Raw genomic sequence first — 16,183 nt, forward strand, 5'->3', positions numbered from 1 at the left:
GCTAGATTTAAGGCCAGATTAGTGGCAAAAGGATTCTCCTAAGTCGAAGGCGTGGACTATCATGAAATTTTCTCTCCTGTAATTAAACACATCTCAATCAGAATCTTACTGTCAATCACTGCCACGTTTGACATGGAATTAGAGCAATTGGATGTCAAGACCGCCTTCTTGCATGGATGACACAACCCGAGGGCTTTGTACAACAAGCTGAGGCTGGAAAAGTCTGCATGTTACAAAAATCACTCTATGGACTCAAGCAATCTCCGCGGCAATGGTATAGGCGGTTCGATGATTTTATACAAAGCCAAGGTTTCAAAAGATCAAAATATGATAGCTGTGTTTACTACTCCAGATTACATGATAAGTCATACATATACCTACTAATCTATGTAGATGACATGCTTATTGCCTGTAAGGACTTGAAGAAAATACAGAGGTTAAAGGACCTACTCAATTCTGAATTCGAGATGAAGGATCTTGGGCCAGCTGAGCGCATTTTAGGTATGGATATTATCAGGAATAGACCTCTAAGAACCTTGTACTTATCTCAAGAAGGATATATCAGCAAGTTATTAGATATCTTCGGTATGAAAGACGCTAAGAGTGTTAACACTCCTATTGGTGCACACTTCAAGCTAAAGGCTGTCAAGGAAGAAGACACTGAATTAGAGTGTGCTCACATGAAGGATGTACCATACTCAAATGATGTAGGAAGCATTATGTTCTCCATGGTATCAACCAGACCAGATATCGCATATGGATTGGGTTTGATCAGCAGGTTTATGAGCAGGCCAAGTAGGGAACATTGGCAGGCAGTGAAGTGGTTGCTAAGATATTTGAAAGAGACCAAGAAGTTGAAATTGGTCTATTCCAGAGCTCAACAATCAACTTGTGAAGTCATAGGATATTGTGATTCTGATTATGCTGCTGACCGTGATAAAAGAAGGTCCCTGTTCGGGTATGTTTTTACGGTTGGAGGAAATGTTGTAAGCTGGAAATCAAGTTTACAGCATGTGATAGCCTTGTCAACAACCGAAGCAGAATATATTTCTCTTACGGAAGCTGTGAAGGAAGCCTTGTGGATTAAAGGCTTTGTTAATGAGTTAGGATATGAACAGAACTCGGCTACGGTTTTCTGTGATTCACAAAGTGCGATCCATCTTTCTAAGAATACGGTATTTCATGAAAGAACGAAGCACATCGATGTGAGACTACACTTTGTGAAGGAAATCATATCAAGGGAACTAGTAAGTATCAAGAAGATCAACAAAAAGATTTACCCTGCGGATATGTTAACAAAAGTCATTCCAGTCAAGAAGCTCAAGGATGCACTGGACTTGCTTAACATGAGGGAATAACTGTTAGGACTTGCATCTGGGAACACTTTCTCGAGAATCACTGAAATGAGCAAATAGGTGGAGAATTGTGAAGATTATTTTGACTCATTTGTGATCAAAGGGCTTAGATGGCACAAGGATGTGATGTTCTCATCCAACGGTTGAGACTAAGTCTTGAAAGTCAATGGATTAAATGAGAATAGAATGGTTAAAGGGGTAGGTTAACTTACTTAACAGAACAAGCTCTTTCTTCGTCTTCTTCCCGAAATTCTCTCTGTACACATAGCAAAGAAAACACTCTGATCCTTCTACTCTCTGGGAATAATTCTTGAGCCAAGAATTGCTGTGATTCAGGGAGACCGAGTACTATACAAGCTTGGCACTCGAATATAGTTTGTATTGGGAACTCAGTTGTAGTGTGACTTTGTGAGATCAGTAGAGAATTGTAATCGTATCAAACTTGTTCATTATAGTGAATTCTTTTGGGGTGTTCCCAGAACCTTGGATGTAGGATTGATCTCAATCCGAACCAAGATAATGCGTGTCGTTCTTCTTGCTCTAATTTCTTTCTTTGATCGTGCTTGCGGTTTATATTTTTCATTCTCAACATAAAATTATAATCGTAATGCAATTTGAAGGGTTAATATTGAAAATAAGTTGCAATAGCAATATTGAGAAAAAAATGTTGGTGTAAGAACAATTTTGAAAAATAGGTGATATATTCTTTATATAATAGTATAGATAAACAACAACGAATCGTATGATTGAAGAATCATGTATCTGACACTACTGTTGATATATTGTTTTCTCGCACTTAAGACACAACAAACGTTTAAAAATTATATTTTTGACAATATAAATGTTATTGGTCTTCGTGTTATTTATAAATCTATATATAGAATGTTTAGATGATTTACCTTGAGTGATCTAATCACTTTGCTTCAACTGTTCTGGTATTTAGGCGGAGATAGCTCTTGTTATAAATAACCATGAACGATCCACTGGCTTCGCCTATCTTTAATACTCCAAATCAAGTTCACGATTGAATACGATGCTCCTCATCAAGATTGTACTAGAAATCTTGACGAAATTTTCTTTGAGAATGATGGGCCAGAAGGCGGCGGAACCACAGCAAGGCGGTGGCTACGCACGACTGAGCGGTGGTGGTGATTGGCCGAGGGATTCCTTCAAAAAGTGGTGGCCGAATTCTTGAGAAAAGAGAGAGGGGGAAAATCAAGTCTAAATTGTCTTGATTTGTGTTCTCTTGTGTCTTTTATCAACTTTTGATAACATATATTTATTATCTCTCAAAAATTGAATCATGATCCTACTAGAATACTCTAGGATGTTTCAATCTTTTCTTAAATAAATATTAATTAATTAAATCTATATCCTTTGAGAATAGTACTTGGGCATTTGACTTAGTTAAAATCTACTAATCAACATTTGACTAGATTTTCCATGTTATTAATTAAACATTTAGGATTGTGAATTCGTTATAATCCATGTCGACGATCAGATATCACCAATATAAATAAGGGGGCAAAACTCGTTATTATAATTAAGAACAAAAATTTAGAAGGTCAAATTTTGATCAATGATTCATTTTTTACATCTGTATAGTTTAGAACTCCTTCTTTAAATTAGGCAGTTGCATTTTTTCATAAAATTAGCAGTCAATCTAAATTCCAAATATGGAATCCATTTATAAACTCTGTTATAAGCTATATATTTGATATCTGTCAAACTTAATTATCAAATTCAACTCTTTGAATTTGACTATTACAACAGGAACGCATAATTCAATACTTGTATCACCATCAATGGTTCAGTAATACAAGCCATCCATGAGTTTACAACTCATGTGATTCGAAACAACACATGCCTCTTATATAGGCTTACCCTAATTAGCCACATTTTGTTCATCAACCTTTTGATCACAAAAATGTCAGAAATCAAGTTTGATCTTGTCCATCAGATCATGAAAAGAACATCTAGTAACATCGTCCCATGATCTTTAGGTATAACTGATAGTTTTTTCAAGAACCAATACATCGGGGTTATCATACTGTACAGTCCCTTCAACTCATATATTCTGATCGAATCTACAACAATTGATATATGGAGTTTTGCATGTGAATTCGATAACTATATGATAATTTTTGAGTAATTATATTGTCATCTGTGTGCAACTAAGAAAACATTTCCTCTAAAGCATAACTCATACTCTAGCTAAGGATTCTTTCTACTTTTAGTTAATTAGATCGCATAAAATGTTCACACTCGTAGGTGCGGTGAATCTTTGACTTAATGCATCAACTACTACGTTTTTGGAACTACACCCGACTTTGCCACCTGATGACTATGTGGAGTCGGTAAACAAATCAAAATGTAGTACTAATAAATAGGGTCTTCATGTTATCTCGGTCAATGGATTAATGGTGTACAACCATAATCGCGGAGTTATTCACTCGTTAAGTGACTTGGAAAGTTCGAGTGATGATTGTTCAGTGACTCGTCATATGATCACACATCTTTATAACTAGACATCTCTATACACATACCAATTAAACACGACGTTAACATCATATATACTATTTTGATCTAGAGCGACTTATCCTTATTCTAGGCGACTAAATTGACTAGCTAGTTACAAAATTAGAGAATATACAACACACTTCTAATGAATTTCACGATACACATGACCTATGAACCTCATGATACTATAATATATTAAGAATTCAATTTATACACATTGATTCATACAAATAAATTAAATATTATAACAAAATAAAATCATAAATATCATTAAAATAAAAATTATTTTTATACAATAAAACACAAGTGGCCGACACCAAACGCATGATGAGGCCATTACAACCAAAAATATTGAAGTCTCCCACCCATGATTAAACCGAACCTTGAAGAAGAGATGAACATGTATGCGTTTACTTGTCATGCCCTCCCCACATTTCACGTCTGGTGACTGCCCACTGTATTATTGGTTATGTGCATCATATAAAATTTGTTATAACTGTCATAAATACAAGGACAAATGAAATATTTTGTAGTACAATATTTTAATTTTTTTTTTTCTATTGCACGTTGAATGTTTAAAAAATATAATTAATTTAGTATATGTTCTAAGAAGGATAGCGTGAGACAACTATAAGCTTTTACTTCATGTGGTCGTATTTTGTGAGACATGTTTCTTATTTAGGTCACCCATGAAAAAGTATGACTTTTTATACTAAGAGTATTACTTTTTATTGTGAATATCGGTAGAATTGACCCGTCTCACAAATAAAGATTCGTTCACAAGAGACCTACTCAACATCATGATCATTTCTATATTTTGAGATATAAAATAGACCAGACCAAACTTTCAGGACCATTTATATATTTTGAAAGGGTATTGCCTTATTTCTCCTAATTTCACATTATTTTTCCGGAAGATTTTTACAATGAAAAGTTGTTATTATTTTAAAAAAACCACATGATTGAGACAAAAGAAGCTAAAAGAAAGAATCATTGACCGTGATTGGGGGAACTATGATTGAATCCCCTTATTCAAACAATTTATCCTTTATTTATTTTTTATAACACTTGTCTCCCCAAATGTCTTTCTTTCAAGTTATCGACATCATAACATTGTTCACACGAATACATTGCTCATAGTTAATTTTCTATCTGAATCATTTAATATTAAATTTGAGACGATGTATCGGTTTTGAATTAAATCTCAATAATAACAAACATCTCATCTAACTCAAAAATAAAGAAATCGTCTTCCGTCCCCTCCGACCAAAAATATAATGGTGACTAGTTATGAACTTTCCAACTTATCAAATTGGGTTAGGCCGTCGGATCGGTCCGTCCCGCTATAAAAATTGAACGGGTTGGGTTGATAAAATAGCAGCTTCGTTTGGAGACGGGCCAAATGGGTTGAGCCCGTTTGGATTGCGGGCCAAGACGGGTTGTGGGGACCCGGATGCTAATCATCATCTTAATCATCTTTGGGATTTAATTATCAATTAAGATAAACAGGGTCTAAAATTTTTTCTTTAAAATGCGGAAGATAATGGAATCAATCTATTATACAAACCAGTATAATAATACAAATCTTGTACAATATGCTTCTAGTTCAAACTAATCTAAGGTTTAACTACTAAATTTCAAGTATTAAACCAAGTCCACATCCAAGTCCGGAATCACCACTGTAATCTCGATCTCTCATCATCTTCTTGACCCCGATCTTGTCCCACCTGTTGTCATGCACACATACAAACAAGACAACAGCCGGATACTCCGGTGAGAATAAATCCCAGTATAAATAATGTATACATGCAGTTAACTGAATTAACATAAAAGCATGAATTATATCTTATCACATGTAGCATAATCAGGCAACATGTATCCATACCAGTCTGTAAATAAAACATGAATCATAATATACGAAACATAAATCAATACGGTTCTGTAAATCAAATTCTAGTCTCAATATCTAAAACTCGACTCATCTCTTATTCTAATCTAGGGATCCCGGTGAATAAAAACGTAACAAGTCTCCCACCTACTACTACCAGTCGCAGTGACGGTACGTTCTTATTTATGGACTTTGGTCTAATCTATATCGAATAGAATGCTATCTGTATCTGAAGCATAACGATATACCAAACGTCCAGTGCCTTGGCGTATCTACCAAGACTAAGCCTATTCTGACAATGTGCAATGGGTCAGTGACAAGTCTGTCAAAATCTAACCCCTCTGTCAGTGACTCTTACTTAATAGCTCTCTGCTTTCTACTTCTAATTTAATAGAATAAACATACTCATTAAAACACAAAGGTATAAAAACAATACCATACAAGTATGTGGTTTAGGGAAACTCGAGTTAAATCTAACTCAAGTCGATCTCCCAATTGACATCCATTTATACCTTTCTCTTCTCGGTCTGATGAAGACGAAGTCTTGTATTCCAATCTGTCCATATCCAAATGTCCAGTTGTAGCTGTCGCCGAGAGGATCGTAGAACTGTGCTCGAATTTAAATTCTGATAACTGGTTGGTATAAAATCTCAAATCTAGCACCACATCAAACTTGGAAGATTTCTGAGGGAATTCTCGTTTCTTGCTTAAGGAAGAATGAGGATTTCGTATATATATATATATATACAGATCACATTGCATGTAAGGCACATGGCTGAATGTGCTTACTGCACGGTTCACCGCGGGTGCGGTATTTCTCACACCGCGGGTGCGCTAGGCATACTGATCATCATCCAAAATTTCAGAAACAGCGACCGCGGGTGCGCTCTGTCTTGCACCGCGGGTGCGCTGCCTCTACTGTAGTAGAACCGCGGGTGCGGTCTGTCTAGCACCGCGGGTGCGCTCAATCTCCAGTAGCAACTTTCATACCCTACTGTCCATACACCGCGGGTGCACTCTCTCTGGACCGCGGGTGCGGTGACACTACGGTAAAAGTGGCCATCTTTCTGTCGCGGTGCTTCTCTAGGCGCGGGGGCGGTCTCCCTTCAAGCAACATTTCATCTTTGCATTTTAAATATGACCATCTAGGGCATGACACGGGTCGAGCCCAAACGGGGCGGGCTGGCCCTGCCAAATTAGGATAAAATTTTATATTTTTAAGTTTTAAATTTTATATAAAAATTGTAATAAGTTTCATGCGCCTCAATTGTCTTAGAACAAATTTATTGATAATTTACTCTTACAACAAATATACATAAAGAAAATAAAAAAGAGAAATTTACAGATATACATAAAGAAAACAAAAGTGAAGAAATTCCTGTAAATTTTATTCATGAATCTTAAAATAATTTTTAAGCATAGCAGTTGTTTGTGAACCCAAGAGTGATTTCGTTTGAAGTCCGACGAGTTGTAGTGAAATTTTGTGGACCCGACGGAGGTTGGCTAATTATGTGTATTGTTGAAGACATAATATTTTTTAAAATTTACAACCGTCTCTTTCCCCGACTTTATGTTCTCTTCAATGTTTCAATCTTCATGTTTGGTTTACACACTTTATTTTTTATGGATTATATTGTAAGCTTTCTTAATTTCTTATTTCAATGTTTTTAATTACTTTATGAAACTATTTGACTAAAATATGTTTAGAATTTTTTTCTTGAAAAAATAAGCGGGTCGACCCGCCTAACCCACGGCCCAAGGTAGGTTGGGTTGGATTGGATTGACCATTTAGAGGCCCGCACCGCCCCGCCTAATGGCGGGTTGCGGTGGATGGCGGGCTGGCCTGTCCCGCCAACCCATTTTGACATGTCTATTTCCAATTAACAATAAGACGTAATTGTTAGAGAAGTGGTGAGCAGCCACCACATTATCTAATAATGATATTTATTTTTATAATAATATGTACTTGTAATTGGTAAAAATTTATGTGAAACGATCTCACGGGTCGTATTTTGTGAGACGAATCTCTTATTTGAGTCATTCATGAAAAAATATTATTTTTTTTGCTAAAAGTATTACTTTTTATTGTGAATATCGGTAGGTTTGACCCGTCTCACAGATAAAGATTCGTGAGATCACTCACAATAGACCTACTCATTGTAATTTCTATGAAGTATTCAGTTACAAATAATGCAACGTGTCTAATATTAATTATTATTATTATTATCATTATGATTATTATTATCATTATCAGTTAAGATTCGTGATAAAGAGGGGGACTCTAAACTCTAAAGTGGGGATGATTGTCAACTAAAATTATGGATTAAAATTTTATATTCAAAAAATATAAACAGTAATGATTAAAATCTAAAACTACATATAACTTTTAACGTAATAACAATTTATCGATTTGTTTAAAAACTTTTAATTATATAAATTATTCATTTAAGTTTACAAAATAATTTATCATAGTTCATAAAATAAAATGAATAAGTCTCTCGTGTAACGGTCTCACTTATCTATAAATCTGAGATGAGTTGATCCGATCTATACATGCTGCGAAAAATAATAACTTTGACGTAAAAAATAATATTTTTCACTTAAATCAGAATATATTACATAATATCTTGTCATGACATAACTAATACAAAAAATATGATATTTCGAACATAAAAATATTGTTTTTAATGAATTGATCCAAGTCTAATAGAGTTGACTCGTCACGTAATTTGAGGAGATTTTTTTTGTGAAATATAATAAGTTTAACTAGTCGGTGAATGCAATTAATTATAAAATTAAAATAAAATGATCATAATGGAAACCATACCAAATCAGGAAATATCATAGAGATCCGGGGGCGCAAAGTAATAATAATAATAATAATACTTGCTCTGCATAAAACAGACCATTTTCTTCGGAGTTCTGTCCAACGCTCTCACGTCTGCACAAGCTAATAATTGGATCGCATTCCGTTTCTTGACCTGACAAAACCCTTCTAGTAATTTCTCACTCTGCAAAGTTTTTTTTTAAAGGGTAATTTTTGGAGGTTCTAATTTTCTTGATTTAGTCTAGGAAATGGTTTTGCGGGTTGTCTATGTTATGGTTTGCTTTTGGAGTTTGCAAAATGATGAGGGACTTCTTGCTTTGTTTTGTGTTTCAGGTGAAAGAAAATGGCTCAGATATTACTTCATGGGACTCTCCATGTTACGATCTATGAAGTGGATAGTCTGGGAAGTGGAAAGGGTGGTAATATTTTCAGCAAGGTATAAAGTCATCGTTTTTCATTTGTTTTAAATATTTGACCGTTTCGTTGGATTTCACTGTTTTTACATTTTTTTCAAGAGGGTTGGCTCTGTTCTTGTAAAGATTTGACTTTTGATTCATGTATGTTTAGTTGTATGTCATTTGCTAGTGGAATTCGTGAGATGGAGATTGGATATTGGGAAGCATTTGTTAGTTTGATTTGACGCACTCAGGATCTATAAAATTTTGATCATCTTGGGTGTGGTATGGTTACTGTTTGAATTTTATTGACTTTTCTTGAACTCAATATCCATGATTGGTCAAGCTGTCACAACTGTCAAGTTCTTGAGCTCTCGTCGCTCCAAAGCTTGCTATGGTCTCTAATCGGTCTGTATGGTTGTATGGTTGATGCAAAATTGAATTTTTCGGACGATCTATCGCCCGATGCTTGTGGTAGAGATGACGATCTACCATTTTCACCGGTTTACTCTTTTTCATTAGCTGAAACAGTTATTCATTATGCAATCAGCTAAAATGAATGTGCATTCGCGTTGGTGGAAATTCCACATCTCTATCCTGTTTAGAAAGTCCTAGGTAATTACGATGCTTTAGCTCAATTCAACTTGTCCGATCAATCTATGTTTGATCTTCTCGAATACTTTGTTGGTCAGATTCGCTTAAGAGTATTCCTTGAACTGTATTATTGAAAGTTCTGCTGTTTGTCTTTTTTCGAGTCTTTCCATAGCAATTATTGTTCTTACTGCAATTGTTCAAGGACTTCATAGAGCTTGCAGATTATAAAGTCATCACTTTGTCACACCTAGCAGGAGCGTGCACCCCTTCTCAATGCTCTTTATGGCTATGGGCAGTGAACATACATCTTCCTTGTTGCAAGTGGAGCACCTGAATTTCTGAATTTATTTTGTACAGAATGGGTAGAGTAGTTAATTCTTAATGACCCTTAGAATCTCTATCATACTGAAACTCTGTCTTTCTTAATTTCTTTATGAAATAAACTGGGACATGGTCTTTCTCGACTCAGCAACACAACTGGTACTTATGAACAAGGATGTGTCATCAATATAAGTTGAGTGCCTGGATTTCGTGATTAGCAAATAGTGAACTGTTGCCTAATCTGACAATCGATTGGGAATGATATCAGCTGTGGGCCTGACTGATGTTGCAATAGTTATACTGCTAATTTAATGAAGACACTAATATTTTCATTATATTTTTCCTGAGTTGCTTTTTACCATACAGATCGTTGTGTTGATTATTTGTGAATGTTGATGTTTCTCATTGGTTAATATTTTTATCAGCTTAAGGAAAACTTTGAAGAAACAATTGGTATTGGCAAAGGAACTCAAAAAATTTATACAACTATTGATTTAGAAAAAGCTAGAGTTGGGAGAACGAGAATTCTTGAGCACGAACCTAGCAACCCTAGGTGGTACGAATCTTTTCATATTTACTGTGCACATATGGCATCAAATGTGATATTCACTGTCAAAGATGACAATCCCATTGGTGCCACTTTAATTGGAAGAGCTTATGTACCTGTTCCTGAGCTTTTGGAAGGAGAAGAAGTGGATAGGTGGTGTGAGATATTGGACGATGACAAGAATCCTATAAGTGAAGGTTCTAAGCTCCATGTAAAGTTGCAGTATTTTGATGTGACTCGAGATCGTAATTGGGCTCGTGGAATTAAAAGTTCCAAGTATCCTGGGGTTCCTTATACTTTCTTCGCTCAGAGAAAAGGTTGTCGGGTTTCTTTGTACCAGGACGCTCATGTGCCCGACCAATTTATTCCAAAGATCCCTCTATCTGGGGGAAAGTATTACAAGCCCCACAGATGCTGGGAAGATGTTTTTGATGCGATTTCCAATGCAAAACATTTGATTTACATCACTGGATGGTCAGTCTACACGGAAATATCATTGATACGAGACTCTAGGAGGCAGAAGGAAGGAGGTGATACGACTCTGGGTGAGCTGCTTAAGAGGAAAGCAAGTGAAGGCCTGCAGGTTATTATGCTTGTCTGGGATGATAGAACTTCTGTCGGTCTTCTGAAAAGGGACGGGTTGATGGCTACTCATGATGAGGAAACCGAACATTACTTCCAAGGGACGGATGTTCATTGTGTGTTATGCCCTCGTAATCCAGATGATGGTGGAAGCTTTGTTCAAGATTTGCAAATTTCTACCATGTTCACTCATCATCAGAAGATTGTTGTGGTGGATAGTAGTTTGCCTAATGGAGATTCGGAGAGGAGGAGAGTTGTGAGTTTCGTTGGGGGTATTGATCTTTGTGATGGAAGATACGACACTCCCTTCCACACACTTTTCAGGACCCTGGACACCGCCCATCATGATGATTTTCATCAGCCTAATTTCACTGGAGCTGTAATCACGAAAGGTGGACCAAGGGAGCCTTGGCATGATATTCATTCTCGGTTGGAAGGGCCAATTGCATGGGATGTTCTCTTTAATTTTGAACAGAGATGGAAGAAGCAAGGTGGGAAGGATATATTACTCAACTTGAGAGATCTGGAGGATGTTATTATTCCTCCATCACCAGCTACATACACCGATGATCATGAGACGTGGAATGTTCAATTGTTCAGATCTATTGATGGTGGGGCGGCCTTTGGATTCCCTGAAACGCCAGAAGATGCGGCCAAAGCGGGTCTCGTTAGTGGAAAAGATAATATAATTGACAGGAGCATTCAAGACGCATATATTCATTCCATACGCCGGGCCAAAGATTTTATTTACATCGAAAATCAGTATTTTCTTGGAGGCTGTTTTGGCTGGGATTCCCATGATATTAAGGTCGAAGATATTGGAGCTCTGCACCTCATTCCTAAGGAACTTTCTTTGAAGATTGTTAGTAAGATTGAGGCTGGAGAAAGGTTCGCTGTATACGTTGTCGTCCCTATGTGGCCTGAAGGTATCCCAGAGAGTGCATCTGTTCAGGCTATCTTAGATTGGCAGAGGAGAACAATGGAGATGATGTATAAAGACGTCATTCAAGCCCTTCAAGCTAAAGGCATTGAGGAGGACCCTCGAAATTACCTAACGTTCTTCTGCCTTGGTAACAGAGAGGTCAAGAAAAGTGGCGAATATGAGCCTTCCGAACAACCGGAAGCTGATTCAAATTATCTCAAAGCGCAGGAAGCTCGCCGTTTTATGATATACGTACATGCCAAGATGATGATAGGTTTGCATGAATTCCCATGTGACGTTTGAATCTCTCCATAAACTGATTCTTAAAGGTTTTTGATAATCTTTTTTTCTCTTGCAGTTGATGACGAGTACATAATAATTGGATCAGCCAACATCAACCAAAGATCAATGGACGGTGCTAGGGATTCGGAGATAGCGATGGGAGCCTACCAACCCTATCATTTAGCTAACAGGCAGCCGGCAAGAGGCCAAATCCATGGTTTCCGTATGTCGTTATGGTACGAGCATTTGGGATTGCTGGACGAGACGTTTCTTCATCCAGGAAGCGAGGAATGTGCTATGAAAGTGAATGAGATAGCTGACAGGTACTGGAGTCTCTACTCGTGTGAAGAGCTTGAAAAGGATCTTCCTGGTCACTTGCTCCGCTATCCCATCGGGATCACCAGTGAAGGAGACATTACAGAGCTTCCTGGAACCGAATTCTTCCCTGATACCAAAGCACGCGTCCTTGGTACAAAGTCTGATTACCTCCCACCTATCCTTACCACCTAAGATGTGCAATGCCATGCATATATTTTGTTATCATAACAAGTGAGGAACTTTTTTTTAATCATTGCGAATAATTTAGCGTTCTTTTTTTCCTTCATAATTTGCGGATATCGTGCTTTAATTCCGCAGGGACTTTGTGGTGATTTAGCAGGAGTTGTTTAATTGTGTCTGATCTTTATAGGCTTGCGAATGAACCGATGTGTTGAATAGCCAGTTCCCAGCATTTGCAACATCCAGTTTTTATCTTACACTATGCGCATTTTATTTTGTTTTTTGTTACGCTTTAAATATGGATTAAATTATATTTTGTGTCATTTAGATTGAAATCTCATTAATATGATAAACATGGTAGAAATATTGCAACGAAATCTATGCGTATCAACTTTCATTTGCTTACGCTTGTCCCTTAGATACAGGAAATCCAGTTTCGTCTAGTTATTTTTCCTACATGAAATGCGAATTTTGGACCATTGGATGCTTGGTTTTTATCATTCTTGGACTAACTGTCCTTTGCATGGAGCAACCGAGATCCTTGATAAATCATAACCAAGTTCTCTTGATATATTTCCTTCGACTAGCAAAACTCAAACTCGAGATCTTGTTTAAACGAACTCTTAATCACTTGAAAATGATAAAACATCGAAACATTTTATGTTGGTCAAGTATATTTGAGGGCAAAAACTTGTGTGAGACGGTCTCACGGATCTCTTATTTGGTTCATCCATGAAAAAGAATTACTTTTTATTCTAAGAGTATTATTTTTTATTGTGAATATCGGTAGGGTTAACCTGTCTCACAGATGAAGATTCGTGAGACTATCTCACAAAAGACCTACTCATATTTGAGCTCATTCGATTCGCATAACCGAAATCGAAATAACTGTAACAGACATCTAAAACTCGGGGGAAAGGACACCACACATAAACTAGAGAGGGAACTAGAAAGAACCAAAGAAATATGATCCACACTGCTATGATGACGCATATTCCATGTGTAATAATATCATGCAACTCTGGAAAGAGCCTTCGGCATCACAACACATGAAGACCATGACTGCGTGGTCTCTTTCCAGACTGTTTCTTAATTCGCCAATTTTTTTAATATAAAAATAAGAAAAAATTGTTTTTTTTGTCTACTTTTCCTTCTATTGTGTTAAATTCAGTCTTAATCGATTATTTTTTTTTTAAATAGTATTTTTTTTGACGTGGTGCCGATATGATTTTGGCGTGTATAATTTCAAATCAATATTCTAATGAAAGAAAGACTAAAATTGCTAGAATATATATGAGTGAGACTGAAATTTGATAAATAGAAGACCAAAATCTCAAAATAATAAACATGGAAGACAAAACATTCAATTTTCCCAAAAATTAATAACAAAAATATGTACTCTTAATTCACCTATACTCATATAGAAGACGAGAATTCAGATTTTAAAGGGAACATGATCATATTCTTGTAAATATATAATAAATAAAACATTTTATAAAAAAAATACTAAAAATAGAAGAAAAAAATATGATTTACCCGACCAACACTAAACCATATGAAATGATACATATTTTATTTGTCTAATGCGGTTTATCATATTATCTTGATTTGTAACCCACTATGTTGAAATTGAAGGTTAATTTATTAAGCACTCAAATATTGAAAATGCACACTTCTCTTTGGTGAAAATTAAATAGGTATCATATATCTTAATTTTTTTATAAGTTATATGAATTCCACCTGCATCAGCTTGAAATCTGACGAGATTGAGTATTTTGATATCTCATAGACCGGTTATCAAAATGATTCAACGGATAAAATTGTTAGAAATAAAACTCAATTTTCTAAATTTCATATTTCACCCCAACTAGACTAGTTTATCCGTTATCTATGCTAATTGGATGCTGTTAATTGTTGTATCCGTATCATCTAGCTTGATATTGCAGTGTCCGGTTAGCATAAATAACATATGAGCTTATCTAACCAGAGTGAAATATGACTTATAGCAAATTAAGTTTCATTCTAACTGTTTACCCATTTTATCATTTTGATAACCGAATTATGAGATATTATCAAAATACTTTAGCTTAAAATATTTCAAACTGGTGCACGATGTGTTCGTATAACTTTATAATAAGTTGTGTGTATGATGCCTATTTAATTTTTGCAAAAGAGAAGTGTTCATTTTCAATATTCCAAAAAAGATTCGGTGAAAAAGAAAAAGAAAACTTTTAAAAGATAAGAGTTTCCATTATAAAAGAGAAAATAAAACAATAAATATGTCGACATATGCACATACCAACTCTAAAGAAACCCCAATAAATTTTCATACACAAAAATAATAGCCTTTTGGGATTACAATTCCAGCGACTTGTTTGATTCTGTGGACCTGTTTTCTTCTGCACCAAAATGTTGACTTCTCAAGCTCTAGTCCTGGCCACAGCCATGGCTGCCTCCGCTGGAACCATAATCATCTACAATCGTTTGCAGGAAAAATACTCCGTGATTCCCAGAAATCAAGATTCTCACTATGTAAATGGAAAACAAGCTCTGAAATCTTGTTTATCATCAGGTAAAATCAGAAACGAGTCACTTTTAGTTTCTGTCCATCCATTGTTCCTGATTCAGTCCCGGTATTTATTCCTTTTTTTTCTTTGTTAAATGGTTTTTTATTCAACATTTTGCATGTCTAGGTGGGAAGAGAAGGGGTGGAGACAGGAGAAAAAGGGTTCGATTTGCAGATGACGTGAAGGATTCAAGAGGGGATTCAGGTGATAAATTCGACAAGAAAGTGGCTGAAATTAAGAGCAGTTCTTGCGGGAAAGAGACGAGAATGTCTCCTAATCGGGTGGCTTTGTACAGTGGGATTCTGAAGAATCGTTTCCAGAGGATGGAATATTCGTGTTGACTGACTTTGATTGGCTGTAATGTATATTTCCTTTTATGTTTTCTTGACAAGCTTTTGTGCAGAAAAATGTTGGTTTCTTGGAATTTCTCCACCATTTTGTAAATACATATTCGAGAATTAGTGTAATACATGAATCAAAATCTTTGAACACTTCAGATTACAGATTTCTTAAATAAGATTAATCATTTTTCTCTTTTCTTCTTGGTTTTTTTTAACTTTATTTTGGTTTTCTAGTAATATATAGTAATTCTTCCCCATATTACTTACTATCTTATATTTTTGTATATGAATTCATACAATTGGGACCAACCATTTTATTGGTCTAAGAACATGAAACTTCGAATTTATGAAACTATTTGGAATATATATCCTAATTTTGTTTATCCTAACCTTGGCTCGATTGAATTTATTTATTTATTTTTTTTACAAATTATACACAAATGATGGGAAAATAATTCATTGTTTGACTCAATGAGTACAAAATAATGGGCAAGAAGTCATTGCATAGAATTTGTGCAATGAACACTAGGACTAATTATATTAA

General features: G+C 35.7%; 2 protein-coding genes across 3 annotated transcripts; both read left to right on the top strand.

The window, feature by feature from the left end:
• The first annotated feature begins 8,614 nt into the window (after nucleotides 1-8,614).
• On the top strand, nucleotides 8,615-12,972 carry LOC142528206 (phospholipase D alpha 1-like). 2 transcript variants are annotated; one of them, XM_075633230.1, is made up of 4 exons: nucleotides 8,615-8,761; nucleotides 8,924-9,026; nucleotides 10,326-12,225; nucleotides 12,310-12,972. In XM_075633230.1, the coding sequence occupies exons 2-4, from the start codon at nucleotides 8,934-8,936 to the stop codon at nucleotides 12,741-12,743; spliced, it is 2,427 nt and encodes an 808-aa protein (XP_075489345.1). In that variant the 5' UTR covers nucleotides 8,615-8,761; nucleotides 8,924-8,933; the 3' UTR covers nucleotides 12,744-12,972. The 2 variants fall into 2 exon arrangements, with proteins under 2 accessions (XP_075489345.1, XP_075489346.1); XM_075633231.1 differs by having other exon boundaries at nucleotides 8,660-8,796.
• A 2,081-nt stretch (nucleotides 12,973-15,053) lies between these two features.
• On the top strand, nucleotides 15,054-15,789 carry LOC142529310 (uncharacterized). The gene is made up of 2 exons (XM_075634815.1): nucleotides 15,054-15,303; nucleotides 15,425-15,789. The coding sequence occupies exons 1-2, from the start codon at nucleotides 15,141-15,143 to the stop codon at nucleotides 15,637-15,639; spliced, it is 378 nt and encodes a 125-aa protein (XP_075490930.1). The 5' UTR covers nucleotides 15,054-15,140; the 3' UTR covers nucleotides 15,640-15,789.
• The last annotated feature ends 394 nt before the right edge of the window (nucleotides 15,790-16,183 follow it).

The sequence above is a fragment of the Primulina tabacum genome, chromosome 16 (assembly GCF_025594145.1).
Source record: "Primulina tabacum isolate GXHZ01 chromosome 16, ASM2559414v2, whole genome shotgun sequence".
In the NCBI taxonomy this organism is placed as follows: domain Eukaryota; kingdom Viridiplantae; phylum Streptophyta; class Magnoliopsida; order Lamiales; family Gesneriaceae; genus Primulina; species Primulina tabacum.

Excerpts from the sequence above, each read along its gene's own strand:
- LOC142528206 (XM_075633230.1), top strand. The coding sequence starts at position 8,934 with ATGGCTCAGATATTACTTCATGGGACTCTCCATGTTACGATCTATGAA. Across the intron at positions 9,027-10,325 it reads GTGGTAATATTTTCAGCAAG|CTTAAGGAAAACTTTGAAGA; the intron begins GTATAAAGTCAT and ends TATTTTTATCAG. Across the intron at positions 12,226-12,309 it reads ACATGCCAAGATGATGATAG|TTGATGACGAGTACATAATA; the intron begins GTTTGCATGAAT and ends TTTCTCTTGCAG.
- LOC142529310 (XM_075634815.1), top strand. The coding sequence starts at position 15,141 with ATGTTGACTTCTCAAGCTCTAGTCCTGGCCACAGCCATGGCTGCCTCC. Across the intron at positions 15,304-15,424 it reads GAAATCTTGTTTATCATCAG|GTGGGAAGAGAAGGGGTGGA; the intron begins GTAAAATCAGAA and ends TTGCATGTCTAG.